Source organism: Ixodes scapularis, unplaced genomic scaffold (assembly GCF_016920785.2).
Source record: "Ixodes scapularis isolate PalLabHiFi unplaced genomic scaffold, ASM1692078v2 PGA_scaffold0__279_contigs__length_252992795, whole genome shotgun sequence".
Lineage (NCBI taxonomy): Eukaryota > Metazoa > Arthropoda > Arachnida > Ixodida > Ixodidae > Ixodes > Ixodes scapularis.
Genome location: NW_024609835.1, coordinates 52639025 through 52657819, shown reverse-complemented (window position 1 = coordinate 52657819; position 18795 = coordinate 52639025). Strand labels below are relative to the sequence as shown.

General features: G+C 44.1%; 1 protein-coding gene across 1 annotated transcript; it reads right to left on the bottom strand.

Moving 5' to 3' along the window:
- Positions 1–634: 634 nt before the first annotated feature.
- Positions 635–2305, bottom strand: LOC121836737 (acetylcholinesterase-like). The gene has a single exon (XM_042291866.1). The coding sequence runs from the start codon at positions 2303–2305 to the stop codon at positions 635–637; it is 1671 nt and encodes a 556-aa protein (XP_042147800.1).
- Positions 2306–18795: the final 16490 nt, after the last annotated feature.

The window sequence follows — 18795 nt, the reverse complement described above, 5'->3', positions numbered from 1 at the left end:
CTGCATCTAACGGATAAGTTTTTTATTATTAGTATTAGGCGACATGTTGCAATGTCATCATTGACGGAACTCGCTAATACAGGCCAAACCAATCAAAATAATTTGGAAAAACATAAGTGTTTTTTAGATATTAATTGATCGAGTATCGCGTTTTAGGTTCAATTTATAAATTCCATTCAAAGAAAAAAAAAAAGCTCCGCAAGCCCTGCCCCTAATCGCGTTTGGAAGGGTGACGTAGTCGTATTAGTCATGTCACTAAAATCTCGGCAGTGTGTCCTTGGTGGGAGCGCCGACGACACAAGTGACTACCGACGTGACTGGAATGACAACGTCGCCATTTTAAACGTTATTGTAGGCAGGTCTCGCGACGTTCTTTCAGTGCGCAATTTTTCAATGGGCTTAAAAAGCGTGAAACGTAATCAAATATTTTCTGAGAATCTAATATATGTTCTCAATTGTTGTTACTCATTTTTGTTATAACCAGTTTGAGGTAAAATCCGACAACCTGTATAATAAATGCAAGGATGTATCGCTAGCAGATGGGTTCCAGCAAGTCTCTCGAAAACGAAAATCAAACAGAAACTATTTTGTGTTATTTTATTATAGTATTTTTATGATGGGCTGATTCGCTTGGCTAAGCATTTTTATATGCAATCGAACGACAAACAAAAGCACACACGATGTCAACGGCGTAATAAAAATATAATACTGACCCTTTCTTGGCGAAGGCTGACCAAGCTCCGACGACTTGCTTCATAAATTCCTTCTCCTCCTCAGTATACGTGACATTTGCTAGAAGTTTCCTCGCTTCTTCTGTGAAATGTTCTCCGCTTTTGGAAAGGTCCGTAATAAACGGAAGAGAGCCCATCGTAAAAGGCAAATCCGTTGCATGCGTCACACCCATCCAGTCGGGCCAAAAGTCGAAGGACGGCTTGTGAGCGAAGGAGTATTTGTAGGTCGGAATTCCTTGTGAGGCGGCCATGTCGGCGAGCACGTTGGTAGGACAGTCAAACAACGAATCCCCGACCATTCGGGCGAATTTCTTGAGCACCGTATCCGTATCATATTCCACGTCGTAGTCTCCCAGGTAAACTTTAGCCATTTGCCTCGAGGTGGTTAAAGGAAGGTCAAACACTGCGGACACCACGAGAGCTGCAGCTACCCTGTAGTCAATGTGTAATCCGTTTCTGACCTGTGGCTTGTTCTCCAAGAGGTTGTACAAAAATAGGCTTCCCTCGCTTAAAACGGAACCGGTCAGTATCTCCGTCACGTTTAGCTTTTTGTAGGTTTCCAGGGAAAAGGGATCGTTCATGAAGAAATCATTGTCATCTACGGGGAAAAAAGGCTGGTTCTTGTAGTCAATTGTCATAACCTTGGAGTGTAGTATCTCTGCGTCGAGATTTCTTAAGCAGGCGACGATGTCAGGCACCTGGGTCTTTTCGTCTTTCTGTTCATCATAGCACTCCGTGGCTCTTGCTACTTGTATGAAAAGCGCCCGACGGTTTCCGAACAGGTTCATATTAAATGGCGATCCGCTTTGCAGAATAATTCGCTTGAAGAGGCCGCTGCTATGCGACGAAATAGAATGAAATACAGCTGAAATTCCTCCAGCACTCTGTCCTACCAGAGTGACTTCTTTTGGATTCCCGCCAAAATACCCGATATTGTCTCGCACCCATTTCAGAAGCAAATTCTGGTCCCACAAGCCAAGATTTCCTGGAAGATCCGGCGTTTCCGAGGTCAGATATCCAAGATAGCTTAGTCTGTACTGAAAGGTAACAAAAACAACATTTTCTAACGCCACATAATTCGAAGCATCGAACAAAAAGGTCGTGGCGTCTCCTGCCTGAAACCCGCCGCCATGAATGTAAACAACAACGGGTAAGATAGCGTCACACGTCGGCTTACCCGAACACTGCCCTGGGGTTGTTGCGGGCCTCCAGATATTAAGGTGTAAACAATCCTCAGAGTTGACGGTATGGTCTCGGGTGAAATTTTCACCAAAAAAGGGATATTCAATCTCGAATTGTCTGCATGCCAACGGCTTGGTGACAGCGTTGAACGTACCATTCCATGCTCGTACCGGTTGAGGCTTCCTGAAACGTAGCTCTCCTAAAGGCGGCTCTGCATAAGGTATCCCAAGGAATTCGTCGACGTCGCGGCCACCAACAGTGATGCGTTGACCAACGACGACACCAAGGCTCGTATGAACAGTTGGCCTCTCATGTGAGGTGCTCACCGCGAACTTAATCATACAGACAGATGTCAACAATAGGACGTTCCATGACTTGCAGCGTTCTTTCATTGTTCCGAAGACAGAAGGTCGTTTACGATCGCTAGAAACCTTGGGAACAAAGGGAACAAACAAAAGCGGCGGTGGAAGCAATTCCTTGGAGAACCACACAGCGTTACTCCCTGGTGCACAACACAAGATCGCGGAGAGACCTACTAAGAAATGGTTCCTACGAAACTACAAATGGCGGCGCACATGTCGAAATCGAAGTCGGGCTTGGAGGTAATCTGAAGACCTGCCTAATGAGGGTGTTTCTGCCTTGAGGTAAGTTCAGACTTCCTCCGCTCTCCGTCAATTGACTGTCGCTTCCAAAGTGAAGAAACCTGCTTCTTCTTTATTTTTATTATTTTATGGTGAATCCACCGTGCCGCAGGAAAGCTTGGCAAGAAGGAGATACAGCCGGCAAAAAATAATACTAATACTAAGACAAGGACTTCGCGTATACGCACTTTCGCAGTCCCCCTTGCCCAAGCAAAAGAGAAATCGGCAAGTTTTAATGCTCAAAGCGGTATCCGGATACCCCGCATAGTAAGTGCGTATTTTTCCCACGTATGCCGCGTGTCGGTGCAACGTCCTTTCGTATAACTCTGTTGGCGCAGGTGCATTTCAAGGGCATCGGAATTCTAATAGCTAATATTTATCCCCAGGGCAGCCTCGCTGCAGGAGAGTTGGTTCAGTCCGGAGAAGCCCTTCCTCTCCAAGGACGATGAAATACATTCTGCTTGTGTCAGGAAACTCAGACAATCAATAATATACATAACGGCGACTGGTTGGGATGACGTCAGCTATCGCTTGGCTAGTTCTCAATATGTTGGCAATCCAGGTATGTTAATGTCAAGCACGCTTCTTTTGATCAAGTACTGTTTTATCTGTTTATCATCAAAAGCCATCGCTGTTTGTTGCGCTCGTGTACAGTTAAGGTCTTCTGATATTACGACTTTTAGTTTCAATGTAGCTTTGTGCTGCCAATATGGCAGAAGTTTGTAGCATCACTTCAAATACGCGGCATGAGCCTGAGCACCAAACAGTTGCACTAAGCAATATCGACAAACGAAGCTACTTGCTCGCTTATGCAAAGGGTCGTCCGTTCGTCTTCGAAGAACTTTCTTTTATTTACTGAATAAAATGCAAATCGACCTATTGATGGAATGGGATTGTACTATGTCACTAATACAGATATCATTTTTTCACTTGTTGGTTGTGGTTAGTTCGACCTTTTTCGTAAAATGTAAATCAGGAATATAGTATTGAACAAGAAGCGACAATGCCCCTTAAAAGTTATATATTTAAATTTTACCCTAAGCATGTTTTTGTTTGTTTTTTATGCGAGGTGTGTTGCGAAAGGTAGAGCTAACCTTGCCCGGGAAAACAACGCATCCTAAGACAAATTTAATGTGAATGCAGAAAAATATATATTTCAACCCATTACCGCGACTCTCAAGCGGGGCCGGTTCACGTGCCCGTGCTCGCTGGCCCATTTGGTGCGAATTCCCATTTGGCTCAAAGTCGCCCTCCTGCTCACAATATTAGGGTTTCGTTTTTAATCGAAAGCTTGCTGGACGTCGATGGAAACCACAAAGTAATTGGGAATTCCACTGATAGATCCGGAGCGCTTTCTAAAATCCGCGAGGGAGACAAACTTTCGCTCCGTAAGACCCACTCCGAATGGACGAGCGGGAAATGGGCTCGCACTTTTGAAGCTGCCCACCGATTGGCCCGAGACGGTCGGCCATTCAAAATAGCCGCTGCTCAAACTTGACAAGCCGACCAACGCCTTAACCGACTGAGCTTTCCGTCGACCATTCACAACTGTCACTGTTTAGCTGCAGAAATAACAGGCGACAAAGGCCGGGCGAAAAGGTGCGTACCGTGCAGCCCGTGTCAAAAATAACGGAAGACGTCCGCGTCCGCCACCGTCACACACCTTTATGCCGCCTCGAAGCGACGGGGCACGCTGAGCGCTCGCCGTTGGTGAGTTCAGATCAGGCACGTAGCCAAAATTTTGTTCGGGGGGGGGGGGGGGGGGGGGGGGGGGGCAAAATGGAATTTTTCAGGGGAGGGGGGGGAGGGGGGCGGGTGCCCTGAAGGAAAAGGGCACCCCCTTCCCTTCTGGATATGTGCCTGGATCAGTTTGCACGTAAGACTACTAAACACAAAGAGGTAACAAATCTGTTCTTGCTTTATTGCACGAGAAAACGCCGGTGGCATGCAGTGTAAAAAGGTGAACAATCATTGGCTGCAAAATGAACAGGCCTAACCTTGCGTCTGCATCCGAATTTTTTGTCCTTTTTCTCGTTTTCCCTCTTACGATCACAGATGTCAGCGCTTACGATTTTCCACGCTTCAGTCCCGGCTTTATATCCCTGATCTACGCGGGGTGGAAGCGTTCGAGCCGTCACAATCCCACGTAAGCAACCGACGGATCCGAACAGAGCGAACTCGACGGGACTACCGGTCTGGCGACCTCGCCAACCTCGCCGCACATGCAGCGTATGCGCACTGCTGAGCACGCTCGTGTTTGTGTTTCTCTCTTGTGTCCGTCTTTTTTTGCGCAAAACCATGTATCCAAAGGAAATGACGTACGCCCTTTTGTCAACTTCCGCCAAGATCTGCGGGATTCCACGGAACGGTTGTGGCGCTCCACGGAGCAAGTGCTGCCAGAGATCTACGAGCGGAAGATGATCAAGTCGATCCAGATGTGCCCGCAGAATATGCGCGCTCCGGATGGAGCGCTTTCGGAAAGCTAGAAATTAAAAAAAAAGATTTCAGCCGTGTGCTGTGTTGTTTTCTCCGTTATTATGTATGAAAATTTGTTGTTTGACCTCAAATCTTGCAAACGAAAAAAAAAAAAAAATTAACTTTGGCGAGAAAAAATTGTTTTTCAGAAATTCTGTTTATAAAAATATAAAAAACGTGAGTTCTTTTTGTATTTTTTTTTTTTTAGTTATGGTGTGCAAGGTGGCCATGGTGGAAATCAGCCTTTATTTCCCACTTCTTTCTCTCCCTCTCCTTCCGTGGTTTTGGCCTACGTTATTTTTATTTTAGTCCCTTACTCTGTGGAAACTATAAAGAGATCAAAACATTTTTAGTCCCTTCACGTTTTTTTAAGGAAATCGATAAACTCACCTCCCAGGTCGATTTCTTTTTTTTTTTTTTTTTACTTTGATAGGCAGCAAGCAACCTGCGCCTGCTTAAAGGGGCGCTGACACCCCAAAGGTCGTATTTTTTTCGATTGTCTAAAATAATGCAAGCTGTAGTCATAGACACAGAAAATAAGAATCACAACGCGATAAAAAAAAACTTCTTTACGCGCGCGCGCCCATTCTTATCTTTGGCGTTTTTCTCTCCCTTTTCACACCTCCTTGCTTTTTCTTTTATTTGTGACGTAATCGAATAGGAAATGTGGAAGCTTTGTAAGCGACATTTTAATGATATTTAATAACGGAATTTGTAAAACATGTTTCTTAACGAAATTGCGAATGCATTACGGCCCTTCTTTTTTTAGAAATACCGAAACTCCCATCACTCTTAATCTGGAGCCGCTTATAGCCGTGACAAATGAGATCCAACTTGTCACGGCAAATTTTGGGGCCACCTAAAATTGCCAGCCCGTTTGCCGTCCCTTTTTAGGTGGCCCCAAAATTTGCCGTGACAAGTTGGATCTCGCCGATCCGTTTTTTAGCTGGCCCATTTTCTAGCTGGCCCGTTTTCTAGCTTGCCCGTTTTCTAGCTTGCCCGTTTTCTGCTGGCTCTAAAAATGTCCCGTCGTCCACTCCCCCGCAGAGTATCTCGGAGGGTCCAGCTGCGGTCCACAAAGAAAGCCAGGGGAATGAGAATTACAAGAAATTTTCACCGTAAAAATAAAGCTGTGATGTGGCACTGAGCCTGACGTCTTCTTGCGAGACGTCATGCACATAGTCACGTATTGGAAAAGCATTGACAAGCTCAATTTGCATACTTTTTTAGAGCTTGACTTCCCGAGTGCTCTAGAGGAAAGTAAATATACAGGAATTGTTTCAAGGGCAAGGCCGATGGTTTCTAAACATTTAAAAGAACAGTGGGTCCGCAGGTTAACATTCCATTTATTTGTTTAAATTAGATGCACAGCTGAAGATACAGGCCTCCTTTTTTGTAATAAATACCACATTCAAACAATAAAATAGAAAAGTATATGAAAACTTGTGTAACTTGCTGAAACATTGGTGGAAGCACGGTCGTTGCTTTCACTTGACACACCTGGTGAATTAGGACCCGCCGCAGTTGCAGGTGCGCTCTCCGAGCCAAATGTGTTGCAGTCTGCCGGAGCTTCGTGCCACAAGACGGGTGTCCACGGCACGTTGGAAGGCCAATTACCTCTGTAGTCAAGGCATGATGCTGCTGCGATTAAAAATTTTCAGCATATTATTATAAGTGAATAAGGGAGAGAAAACATGTTTTGTAGATTAATTACGTTCTAAAATTGAGCAAACAGCTGGTTTTTAGAAAGTAGCTCGCTGGACGTTAGAGTATATTCAGATGCTGAGTCATCGGCCACAAGCATGGCCGCTAACATAATGTTTATTCATATGCTCTACGGAAAACAAAAGAAAGCAAAACATATTCGCCAATTAGATAACCCCATTTGCTTTCGGCGGCCATGCTTGTGTGTGGTTACTCGACATTTAAAAGCAGTCTGACGTTATATGAATAGACCATATAGCTTTGGTGGCAGTTTGAAGAGCAGGAACAAAACAGTAAATTTTGACGCCACCAGGATGGGGAGCAGAGGCTGTCCACTTGCCAGGATCTACAGGTCAATGGTCATATCCTACAGGCCACGTCATGAAACACCGGCTAAATCGTTGCTCAAAAACTACACGTTGCACATAAAAAGCTAATTTTGTTTAATATGAACATTCATAAAATTGCACGTTCGGATAATTATGGTGTCAAAAATTTTGAATATTGAACTTTCTGTAATTACTAAATTTAAAAGTATGGTCAGGTCAGGGTAAAGACCTTTCTAGACTGCGTCAAATATTGTAAAACAGATAGTTTGACATTTGTTTTTCAAAATATTGTTTAATACATCTCTTAAATTCAGTTAGCCTAATAAAAGCTTATAAATTCATTCACACAAAAAAGAACCTTTCAGTCGACGTCGACGGTCGCGTGAGCAAACGTAGGTGCACGCACAAGGGCAAACTTAGTGTATTCTAGATGTTACATTCATCATGAATTTTAGTATACATGTTCCTTGTGTGGCCGTCCTCTTTTGCTCAACGCCATCGTCGGCGACGGCCGAGACGAGCGACTATTTACTTCGGACGGCAAGCTGATGAGTGCGCCGTATACGCCGTGATCTATCGGCGGACACTTCGGCAAGAGAAAAGTAGCCCCCATTAAACTATTTACAACTTTTCGCTGTAAAATGCTGGTGGCCACCGTCGAGGCATAGCCGGCTAGCTTTCTTTGCCTCACCTTACCATAGGCAAACCAATTTGGGCAAACCGTAAGGGCTGCGACTGTGACCCGATAACTTAAAAATTGTCACCCACCATGAGTGCTTGTGTACAGCCGAGCCCTCGTCAAACGTGAAGAATCCGCGCTTGTAGCCGTTATGGTAAGTCCATGCCAAGGTGAAACGAAGTAAACCTGTTTTCTGCTTTCCACCGGCGAGGCCAGCAGGTATCCGAATATGAAAACAGGCAATTCCAAACCTGCTTCTTAGAATACAAAAGTATTATGTATAGATACCTGTATCGTCCAGGACAGGGTCCTACTTGCCCTCTGTTGGCGAGAACAAAAGTTGGTAGAAAAGAACTCTTTCAACAATTGACTCTATTCCGTTGTTATCCAGTGAGCTACATAATTGCCCAGCCGGTTATGCTGAAGAAAACTGTGCACGCAGTAACAGCACTAGCCAAGTTGGCTCAGAAGTGGTGGTCGTGCTGATCGTGCCGTCAGATAAACGCGCCGTGTGAAGCCATGGCATTCTCATGTTTCCTCATGGTTACACCGCCCGCGTTGAATTCCTATGATGTCCTTCGACGTGAGCATCCTGAAGAACTAACTTACTGTCCCGCGGCTTCAGCGCACACTTTAACATAGGCTTACATCACCATGATAAGAAAACAAATGTCACCCGCAGATGCTTCCGATTAGATTCGTACTTCGTACGTTCAAAATTCGTCGTTCTTGCACACTGAAAAGAGAAAGGATCGTTAAGCGCATGCGTTCCCGCTGGCTGCGCCCGCGGGGCACGCTGGGTGGCCACAACTGCCACCATTTAGCGGTGAGCAGAGTGTTTTTTTTCCCCGCTATTATGCGCATAGCCGGCCCGTTTTTGCCGGCCCTGCACAAACGGGCCGTCAAAAATTACAGGGCCGCCTATGGAGCCACTTATATAGCCACTCGCGCCATCAAAGAGGGGAAAGGTCAGCTGCAGCCGTGACGTTGTACACGGCTATTTTGACGAAGCTGGATCAGTTCGTGGCTAAGTCCTGAAAACTTTGAACGTCACGGCTATTGCCGTGACGTTTGACGGCTCCAGATTAAGAGTGTAGTCTGGAGTGATGACGCCTCCTGGTTTTTTATCCTCCCTCCAAAAACATGGCGGCGCTCGGCATATGTAGCACTGAGGATGATCGGTGAGTTGGGGATCGGACGAAATTCTCTTCTTTAGCTGCCCAACGACCTCTCAAACTTCGAAAAGAGAATCGTCAAATGGTCAAAACAACTGGGTTTGGTGTCTGTGTGTCATAGTTTCGGTTTTGACTTTGACGGGACAGCCTTTCACATGCAAAACCGTCGCGTCGTGGCCCCTCACGTCGCGCACAAAAGTCCACTGCGCGTTTCTTTCGACGCTACACTTTTTTTTTTTTTATGAAGTTATCCGAAGCGACTGAAAACGATGCCTGGGCATTACACCGCTACACCGCGGGCGAACAATACACTTCGGATAGGGACGTTTCGGAGGCGTGAAAGAAACTCGAGTTGCAGGACGTCTTAATCTTTGGCGTCACTGTACTGTGGCGGATCGCGCGGGAACTTTAAAATCGGCTTCTGGGAGTTGTTTTTATACTTCCTCACTACCGAGTTCCCAAATTTTGAATTTTGAAAGTAGTGCCCAGGCATCGTTTTCAGTCGCTTCGGATAACTTCATAAAAAAAAAAAGTATTTTGACTTGTAAGTGCCTTTTTGAGTTCTTTTTGAGATATTCATTTTCAAATTCGTGCAGTAAAAAGGGTTAATGTTTAAACGCTTTTGTAAAAAATACGTGCTGGGCAAATTCTTCACAACGACGAAAATAAAACGCTTTGGTATCATTTCTTTTTTGAGCTTTCAATGTCTAAAGGACCAAAGGCAGACTTTCAGGTTTGGGAGAACGTCACTTGTCGCTTATTTCGAAGCCTCTCCAGGCTGAGATACCTTTTGCACAGCGAATAGTCTTTCACATTACCTTATAAAGTGCACTAAAAGCTCAAAATATTCATACAAAATTGTTTTAAATTCTGAAGCTGGCTTTTATTTTGGTGGTAATTTATCAAGTTTGGATGACTGTAACTTTTGTAATAATTTACTTTACTCAGAGAATTTTCTTTTCTTTATTCCCGGGCAAAAAAAAAAGAACAAGAAAACAAGAAAAGGTTTGTGTTTTTGTTTATGTTTAATTACCGCGTTTTATGTTTGAGAAGCAAATAATCTAGAGAGAGTCACAACTGTCTTCAAAAATATCTCAAGATCGCCTTTTCCGCTTTGGTTTCAAGAGACAACCAACATGGCTGTCGGCGTTTGCGGTGTGCTCGACGAGCGTGGCACGTGCAGCTAGGTAATTTTTATGAGCACGAGTCGGTTTTCGTTTATCGATGCGTTCCGAGGAAGATTTTGTCCAACCGACGTCGTTTGCGGCAAACAACTGTCACAAGTACGCGCCTTTGGAGGCGCTGAGCGGGTGTCTGTTTTCGTAAAGGGACTGGCCTATATATAAGCCAAGCATCACGCATCAGCTGTTTTGCTTCATCTGGCTCGATTCGTTCGTTTGCGCGTGTTGATGCTAAATAAATGTTCTGGTCCGTGCTAAAGCAGCCCTGCTGCTTTGTGAATTGTGCAGCCGTCATGATTGCGACCATGGTTTTAATACTGAGAGGATACCGATACTTACATAGGTAAATATTTCCGAGCCATTTGGCTGCAGGAATTCGGAAGTTCACCTTGCAACTGTCCACGTGTGTTTCCGTCATTTCGCTTCGGAAGGCACGTAGCTCTCAAGCTGCGCAGCGCATCTGACCTGCCGAAGCGAATATATCTAGGTCGCGTTTTAATTGTGCGTTAAGACGCTCACCCACCGTCTGACGGACGCCACTCAAAAATGAAGCCCAGTGACGAAAAATCTAAAGGGTGATTTCATTTGAATTCGACCAAACTTGTCGGGGGGGGTCTTTAGATTTAATCGTAAAAAATATATATGATACCCGAATCCTTGTGATGAAAGAAACTGCCTTTGAAAAAAATTAGAATTGTATAGTTTGAGAGAAAAAAATTCTGAGGCGCTGCAGGGTAGAAAACGTCCAATTCCCAATTTGATTTTATCTCGACTTTAGCCGCCATTTACAAAATATAGAATTCTTGCAGAATTATTATATTTATTACGCAATATTTACGCAGACTTGGCTATTTTTAGAGGTAAATTTCTGTCTTCTGTTATTTTAAATTAATTTTCTAAAAAATCTCAAACATGCAACCTAGAGCAAGTGTGACGCAACTTCGGACAGCTATATAAAACGAACGGTAGGGCGCAATGACGTGAGACAGATATCTGTGCGTAGCTATCAATGTAAGCTATCGATTGACATGTATTTTCTGGTTATTGTGTTTACCGTGTTGTTTTTATTCTGCCACAAATATAGACAAAAATGAAAAATATGCAAATTTTGAAGTCAATTTTCTCAAAAAAGCCATTTTTTATTTCGTTCATACTTTTTTAATTTATTGCCCAGATTGTGCTTAATAACCGGGTATAAATATTGCTTGACCTTTTTTTGTTGTAGTTTTAGGACAACCAGTTGAATAAGTCATTTTTATCGCGTAATACCAACCTCCGGCTCCGGTATGCGGGCTTCACCGCAACATTGATAATTGGCTCAGCAATATCAGATTTCACTGAAAACTACTTTACCCCGTTGAATTTTTACTAATATATTTTTAAAAAAATCAGTAACGTCATAAAGAAATGAGAGATGGCTGAATTGACGAAGTGATGTCTGCGAAGTCACAGCTTGCATTTTCGAACGTCGCCACGACAACGTTTTACTACTGAGGTTGCACGAAACTTATATATTTAAATTATTTGTTTGAACATTGTGCCGTGATAAACAACAACAAAAGTAAATTTAGTAAACATCAATGTTAACTAGCCTAAGCGAGTGGAGAGATCCAAGACGTTTCATCCGTTTCGATCATGTCGGGTTGCATTCTACGGCACTATCCAGTCCAGAAAAACAATATCCCCGTTTATGCGTTTCGGACAATCTTTATTTTATACAAACATTATCGGAAAATCGGCTCGAATTTTTTAAATTTACCGCATGGCATTCTTTCGCCTATCCTTCATTGGCCCTTAGTATTCCGAGGTACGTGAAAAAAAATTTACTACATTTTGTCCATCCTTCTGCTTTTGGACTACTTGTTGCATACGTTTAAATTTTTTGGGCTACGCACAGCATATCGGAAGTTGCTTTTCAGCTTACAGTAATCATACTCTTTTGTTGGCAGTATGCAATAAAACATTCATAGGTAACAGTTTAACAAAATCACTCTATTTATTGAGTAATTTATTTGGGTTAGCAAGGCACACCTATAGAAACACATAATTTTTCACAGAAGCGCAAATGTACAAGAAGAGGCTTTAACAACAAAACAAAACAAAGCCGTAGATCATCTGAGAGTTCCGCACGTGCACCACAGAGGTTCATGCATTAAGACGAAGATAGAACAGTTCGCTCAAGCTGCACTTCGCCCCTTTCGCGTCGCCACACGTGCGAAGCGCGGATGCCTTTCCGAGTCGGTACGCAACTCCACTCTGTTTTCTTGATTCTGCGGAAGTCACTCACCTCCTTCTCGGTTAAGTTCATGAGAGTTACGTTTTTGACACGCCTTCCAACCTTGTCCACAAAATCTACTGATGTTCGGACGAGCTGCTCCTCCGGTGAACGGAGGTTGTGCACCGTTGCGTGGTGTTTGAGAAGCCCTCCAACCCCGTCACAAGAGTTTTTACCATGCCCAGAGGCAGAAAATATCCACTTCAATTGGGTATGGCCCACTCGTTCGAACTCATGCAGCTGAAATCTATTTTTAAAATGAGCAGGTGCCCCGTCGGATATGTACGTTAGTGAAGCATAAACTGGGATGTGCTCCTCCAGCCAGTCTTCTATAAGTCTCAGAGCCAGCTGCGCATGGGAAGTGTCATGACATAAGTCCTCACAGACAACGCTGAAGCATTTTGAGCCTTGCGACGTGGATGCCACACACGTGAAAACAGAGAGCTGACGCTTGTGCCAGTGGTACTCCTGTATCTCGTGTGGCAAAATTACCGTCCAGTTCTCCGCAAAATCGAAGTGCATGACGATGTGTCTTGAGGTCACACTAGACTTCTCAATCCGTATGGCTTCCCGTTGTGTCCTACGAATAAAATCGTGCGTGGAAAACCTTGTGGCCCATTTCTGTAGCTCTTTCAAAAAGGCGCTGGAGTCGGCAGTCTTGCTTATCAAATTACCATTCTCCCATCTGAAAAATGTAATTTCCTCTTCAGGCACCATTTCCAATGATTCTAAGGAGAGTCTGTCAGTCGAGGGGCAGTCTTTGCATTCGCCTCTGAAACATTCGGACGAGGGTTCAGGGCAGAGGCACAAAGCGAGAATCTCCTCTTTTGTTATTTTTTCTTCTCGCATGCTGTTCAGGGTGGAAAAGCACAAATCGAAATTCGTACAGCACACACATGCACAGACAGTCTGTTCAGGGTTTAGCTTGACCCACTTTGGCCGCAGCGAGTAAAATTTAGTCAGACCTAATTTTGAGTCCGGGTTTGCTTCCTTAAACAGCCTGTACGTCTCTCGGACAGACCTTGTCATATACCGCTTCACGACCACATGTTCTTCGCCATCCTTCAGAAGCTTAACAGCATCTTTTTTGTTTGGGCTCTGCCGAGAACAGTCGAGATCGTCGTCGGTGTAATATTGCGTGGCTGCCCGTATGGTGTCCTCGCTTATGCTTCCACCGTGATAAGGCTCCGGACGCTCCCATACGCCGAACCGTTCACGAAGCTGCTTTGATTTCTTCAGAAGGTACTTCGATGCCTCAGGAATTAGCCGTTCTACCTCCCTAGTGGCTACGCCCTTGGGCACAAGCGTGAGGAGCTGACATCTCTCCTGGTAAGATGCCGCCTTCACAAAGGCCTCTCTGATGTTTGCCCACCACCCGTCGCAGCCGAGGCATGGTTGATCACTGCAAGAACTTGACCCACTCGGCTCCAAGGTATATGCAGTCACCAACTTTTTTCGTACCTGTCGGCTGTGTGATCCTTCAATCTCCCGCTGTTTTCTTTCAGCATATGCCTGACGGCTTTTCGGGTTTACTGCAGAAGGCATGCGCAAAGGAGTTGTTTCAAGCCCAGCAGCAGAAATCTCTTCGTTACGACCTTCCACTACTTCGTGCTCTTCGATGCAGCTTGCTGGAGAGCTCGAGCATGGATCACTGACAGATGATGAAAGCTTCTCACCGGTGTACTGGAAGCAGTTCTGGCAGAGCACGTCATCCAACGCAAGAGCCGCGGCTTTCGATGGAGGCAGGATCATCTTCAAGGCGTCTACGTTGAGATCGGTGACAAAACGAAAACGTCGGTTGCGGTATACCCTTCGCTTATGTCTCTCGAAGTAGTCCGCGCAACTCTTTCTTTTAAAGCTGAAAACTGCAGCCATGACTGAGTTCAAAATAACGCGTTCATTCCTCGGGAGGTTCCGGCTTTCTGCTTTTGACGCAGTTCCGCAGTTCTCTTATACAAATTCATTGCTGCAAGCCCTCTACTTATATTTTTTTTATTCTCTTATACTAGATGAGTTTGTCAAATATAGACACTGATTAGCGAATCAACCTAAGGACGCCAGAAATGTCATGGTGCGTGTTATTCGCTTACAAGTAAAAATAAATAATGGATAAGAGAAACAGACAGACCATAGCACCAGGGGCTCAAAGAGGACTACAAACATTAGTTCCGGAGAAAAGCGCTGCAACGAAGACACAAAATGATAAGCCAACCAAACCTTCCTTTTTGTTCTGATGCTCTTGCCGACACTGTGGCCATGTTTGTACTGGTGATAACTTGCCACCCTTGAAACAAATAAGTATCCGCAAAAGCTGTATGTATACAGTTACGACTCCATCGACCGGCGTGATAATGTCTAGTGTTTACTGCATTTGTTTTCTCCTTTTAACAAACTTGACCCAGCCGAGCTACAGAAACTTCGGGCACCAAAGAGTCTCAAGCTTCCGCCCATAAATTTATTGGGAGAAGGACAAGGACTGTTTCACACAGTTCCACTTCGCTGTGATGCATTGCGACAGCCTGTGACGACGCGAGTTCCACTCTAACAAGATTAGTGTAACCCTCTTGCAACGGCGCACGCCGAGGTCAACTAAGAGTCGCATGGTAATCTTCATGATAAGAATCGCAGCCTTTTGCTGGCGCTCGCGAAGATGTTACTGAACCTATACTTCACCTAACAACTGGACCAGTTGCAACTGATGTAACGAACATGGCTCTTTCTTTTTATGTAAAAACAAACATAAAGAAAAGCGCCAGAAAACGTGCATACCCAGCTGGTAAGCAACACACGGGAAATCAAATAAAAAAGTTTGAAAGAGAAAAAAAAATTTGCCTACGCCACTTGCCTTCTGTCATTTTTTTGTGACATTTCTTTTTTTGTAAAAAGTATATTACTAGGAATGCAACGAGGTAAAGTGGTTGTCAGTGAAATCTGATATTGCTGAGCCAATTATCAATGTTGCGGTGAAGCCCGCATACCGGAGCCGGAGGTTGGTAGTACGCGATAGAAATGACTTATTCAACTGGTTGTCCTAAAACTACAACAAAAAAAGGTCAAGCAATATTTATACCCGGTTATTAAGCACAATCTGGGCAATAAATTAAAAAAGTATGAACGAAATAAAAAATGGCTTTTTTGAGAAAATTGACTTCAAAATTTGCATATTTTTCATTTTTGTCTATATTTGTGGCAGAATAAAAACAACACGGTAAACACAATAACCAGAAAATACATGTCAATCGATAGCTTACATTGATAGCTACGCACAGATATCTGTCTCACGTCATTGCGCCCTGCCGTTCGTTTTATATAGCTGTCCGAAGTTGCGTCACACTTGCTCTAGGTTGCATGTTTGAGATTTTTTAGAAAATTAATTTAAAATAACAGAAGACAGAAATTTACCTCTAAAAATAGCCAAGTCTGCGCAAATATTGCGTAATAAATATAATAATTCTGCAAGAATTCGATATTTTGTAAATGGCGGCTAAAGTCGAGATAAAATCAAATTGGGAATTTGACGTGTTCTACCCTGCAGCGCCTCAGAATTTTTTTCTCTCAAACTATACAATTCTAATTTTTTTCAAAGGCAGTTTCTTTCATCACAAGGATTCGCGTATCATATATATTTTTTACGATTAAATCTACAGACCCCTCCCCCCCCCCCCCGACAAGTTTGGTCGAATTCAAATGAAATCACCCGAAAATGACTGCATACTTTTTTTTTAGTTTGTTTGGTCGGCTTTTAGCGCTCATCGACAGACGCTGACACACGCTTGTAATGTTCCGTGGCTCGCGCATAATAAAACGTTCTAGAGTGCTGCTTTCCCAGTCGCATCTCAGGGACATTTCAGACGGCGGTAAAAAGCGGCGGAATGCGCAGAGCGTACTGAGAGAGGAGGGAACGAGATCGCTCAAGGACGTCAGAACGTCGAGCACTGACTGGAATGAGATGAGTGGATAGGCGTATACAGCTAGTTGCTTTTGTCTCTACTCATTCTTCGAAGGCGTTCGAACGCGAACATGAAACGCTGGATGCCGGCATTTGATAATCGAAAGCGTTCGAAGTGTCAGTAGAGACAATCATTCTAACGAGAGCTCACCGCTCTGACTATATATGGTGCCTGGAGCGCGTCTCCCGCTGTGTGTTTACTGCGTTCAAAAGGGTGCTTTCTCGCTTTCCTCCCGATGACGTTAAAAAAGTGGCATGTTGTCGACGACCGCGATTGTGGCGGTGTCACAGAAGTCGTGCTGGATGTGGCAGACACCTATTCGCTGCAGTTCCCTCTCCAGCTTAAAAGAACACGTAAGTTTCTTCAGCCAAGAGTTGGGACGCTGCGACGACAGCGGTACTCGCACTTTTCTTGGGCTTTTTGCCGGAACTTTTACGGCCAACCATCAGGATCGTGACATCCGACAACAAGACGTTGCGGTTTCTGTGACGTAAATTGTAGCCACTTCGGGACTCCTTTGGACGGATGAGCGGAATAGGACGTTAAACCCGCCAATCAGAGACGCTTTCAGACACCGTAGTTCTGGCGTCCTCGTGCGCTCTCGTCTCCTCGTCTCTCTCTCGGTTTCTCGTCACATAGCAGGCGGACGCAGGCAATGACAGAGCCAACGCGCTGCTTTCATTGACGCACGTACTTCACGGACGTTTAAGGTGGTAGTAGAGTGTATTCTAATAGCAGACGATGTCGGACGCTGCGTGTGTATGCCTGCCCGACTAGCAGGTGGTATCAAACGGCAGCTTAGATGAACCGGATATTGCAACAGTGGTGACATTAGGCTTCCGAAAGTGTTCGGCCGTGTAGCCAAGCCAATCCAGTAGTAATGGGCGAGGCCACCGATCTGTGGGCGGCACCTAGAGCGGATCGTGACCTCCACCTAACATTGCGCATCGCAGCGTAAAGATGATCCTAAATATTTTCATTCTTCGCAGAAATTTATTGTACAAAATAAATATCTCATCTAAGCAAAATAAAAAAACGGTTTTTACTGGTGTTTTTTTCTTTTTTTTTTTTAGCTCCGATATTGCGAAATGTGTGTTCGTGTTTACCTAGAAATACAGGCAACCCTCGAGCTTGGGCGTCTGTGTGATTTTTAAAATGTATTGGTATTTATCTCGGTCCTCGTGAAGAGGACCGAGAAATGACGATGCCTTGAACAAAAGGCTTTCAGTAATCAAGTCTCTCTTTCTTTCTATCTCTCTCTCTGTCTTTCTCTCTCACCCTCTCTCATTTTCTCTCTCTCTCTCTCCCTATGGCGAACATCTTCGCCCTCTAAACAGTCCAAACGCCAAACCCTCTAATTTCGGCTGTGGCCCAACTGTTGGGAAAACAGGAACGATATCAAGACGGTGAAAATAAAATATAAAAATAAGAAAAAAATCTACGTGCAAGAAAAATGTTCCTTTGTCGCGTAGGAACTGTTACAGAGTTCGGCCAATACTGGGACGAAACATTATTTCTCAGGCGCCTCGGTTTGACTTTTTCCCGCGTTCCAACGTCCTCGCTATTGCCGTCCCGTCCCTCCCAAACTCGCCTTGACATCCACCCCCGATCATACCTTGGCGTATATTGTATAATATAAAATTTAAAAAAAATGATATTCTGCGACCAAATGCTCGTCTTAATTCGCGTCCTATTCCCCAACTTTCGGCCCCCGACAAATTTCCAGCGGCCGTGCTGTTTAAAGGTCCATGAATATGGGAGCGAAATAAGAGAATACAACACCGTGCCTTGCCTCCTCGAGTGTTGTGTCACGTGCCCTTCCGTTTGGACGTAGTAATGTGTAAAGCGCCAAGTCGCGTGACATATATACTCTGTGTTCTGAATTGACAACGGTGGCTCATGGCACAACAAAACTCAAATTTTGAGCTTGGTTTTGCTACGTAAAGCAGCTGTTATTTCACTTACACCGTCTCGGTCTTTCTTATCGCCTTAGAGTAAATCCACCGGCAGGGTGTGGACATTTCGCCCGAGAGATTTACCGATACACTTTGAAGATTACAAAGACGCTGAAGCTTGTAGGGTTGGCTCTTTTACTAGCTAAATGCAAACAAATATTGCAAAATATTGGGGCTTAAATAAAGGCCTTAAAAACGAACTATTGCATTTATAAGCTATGATTCTTTATAAAAAAACAAACATCTCTACGAGGACGAAAAATTGTAAAATAATAAAAATTGGGCTTTTGATAAAATGAATTTCAATCTTGTAACTTACTCAATTTTTACGATCTCTAAGTAATGATAACGGTGGAGATGATGCGCATAACTGAGTTATTTTAATATGTTTATAAATAACTTCTTTCGAGCTTTTCATGGACATCAAAAATATAAACATTACTACAGGAGGCTGCAGATAGAAATTTGTCAAATTTTATGAAACGTCCACCTAGGAGGTGAGTTTGGCGATTTATTTA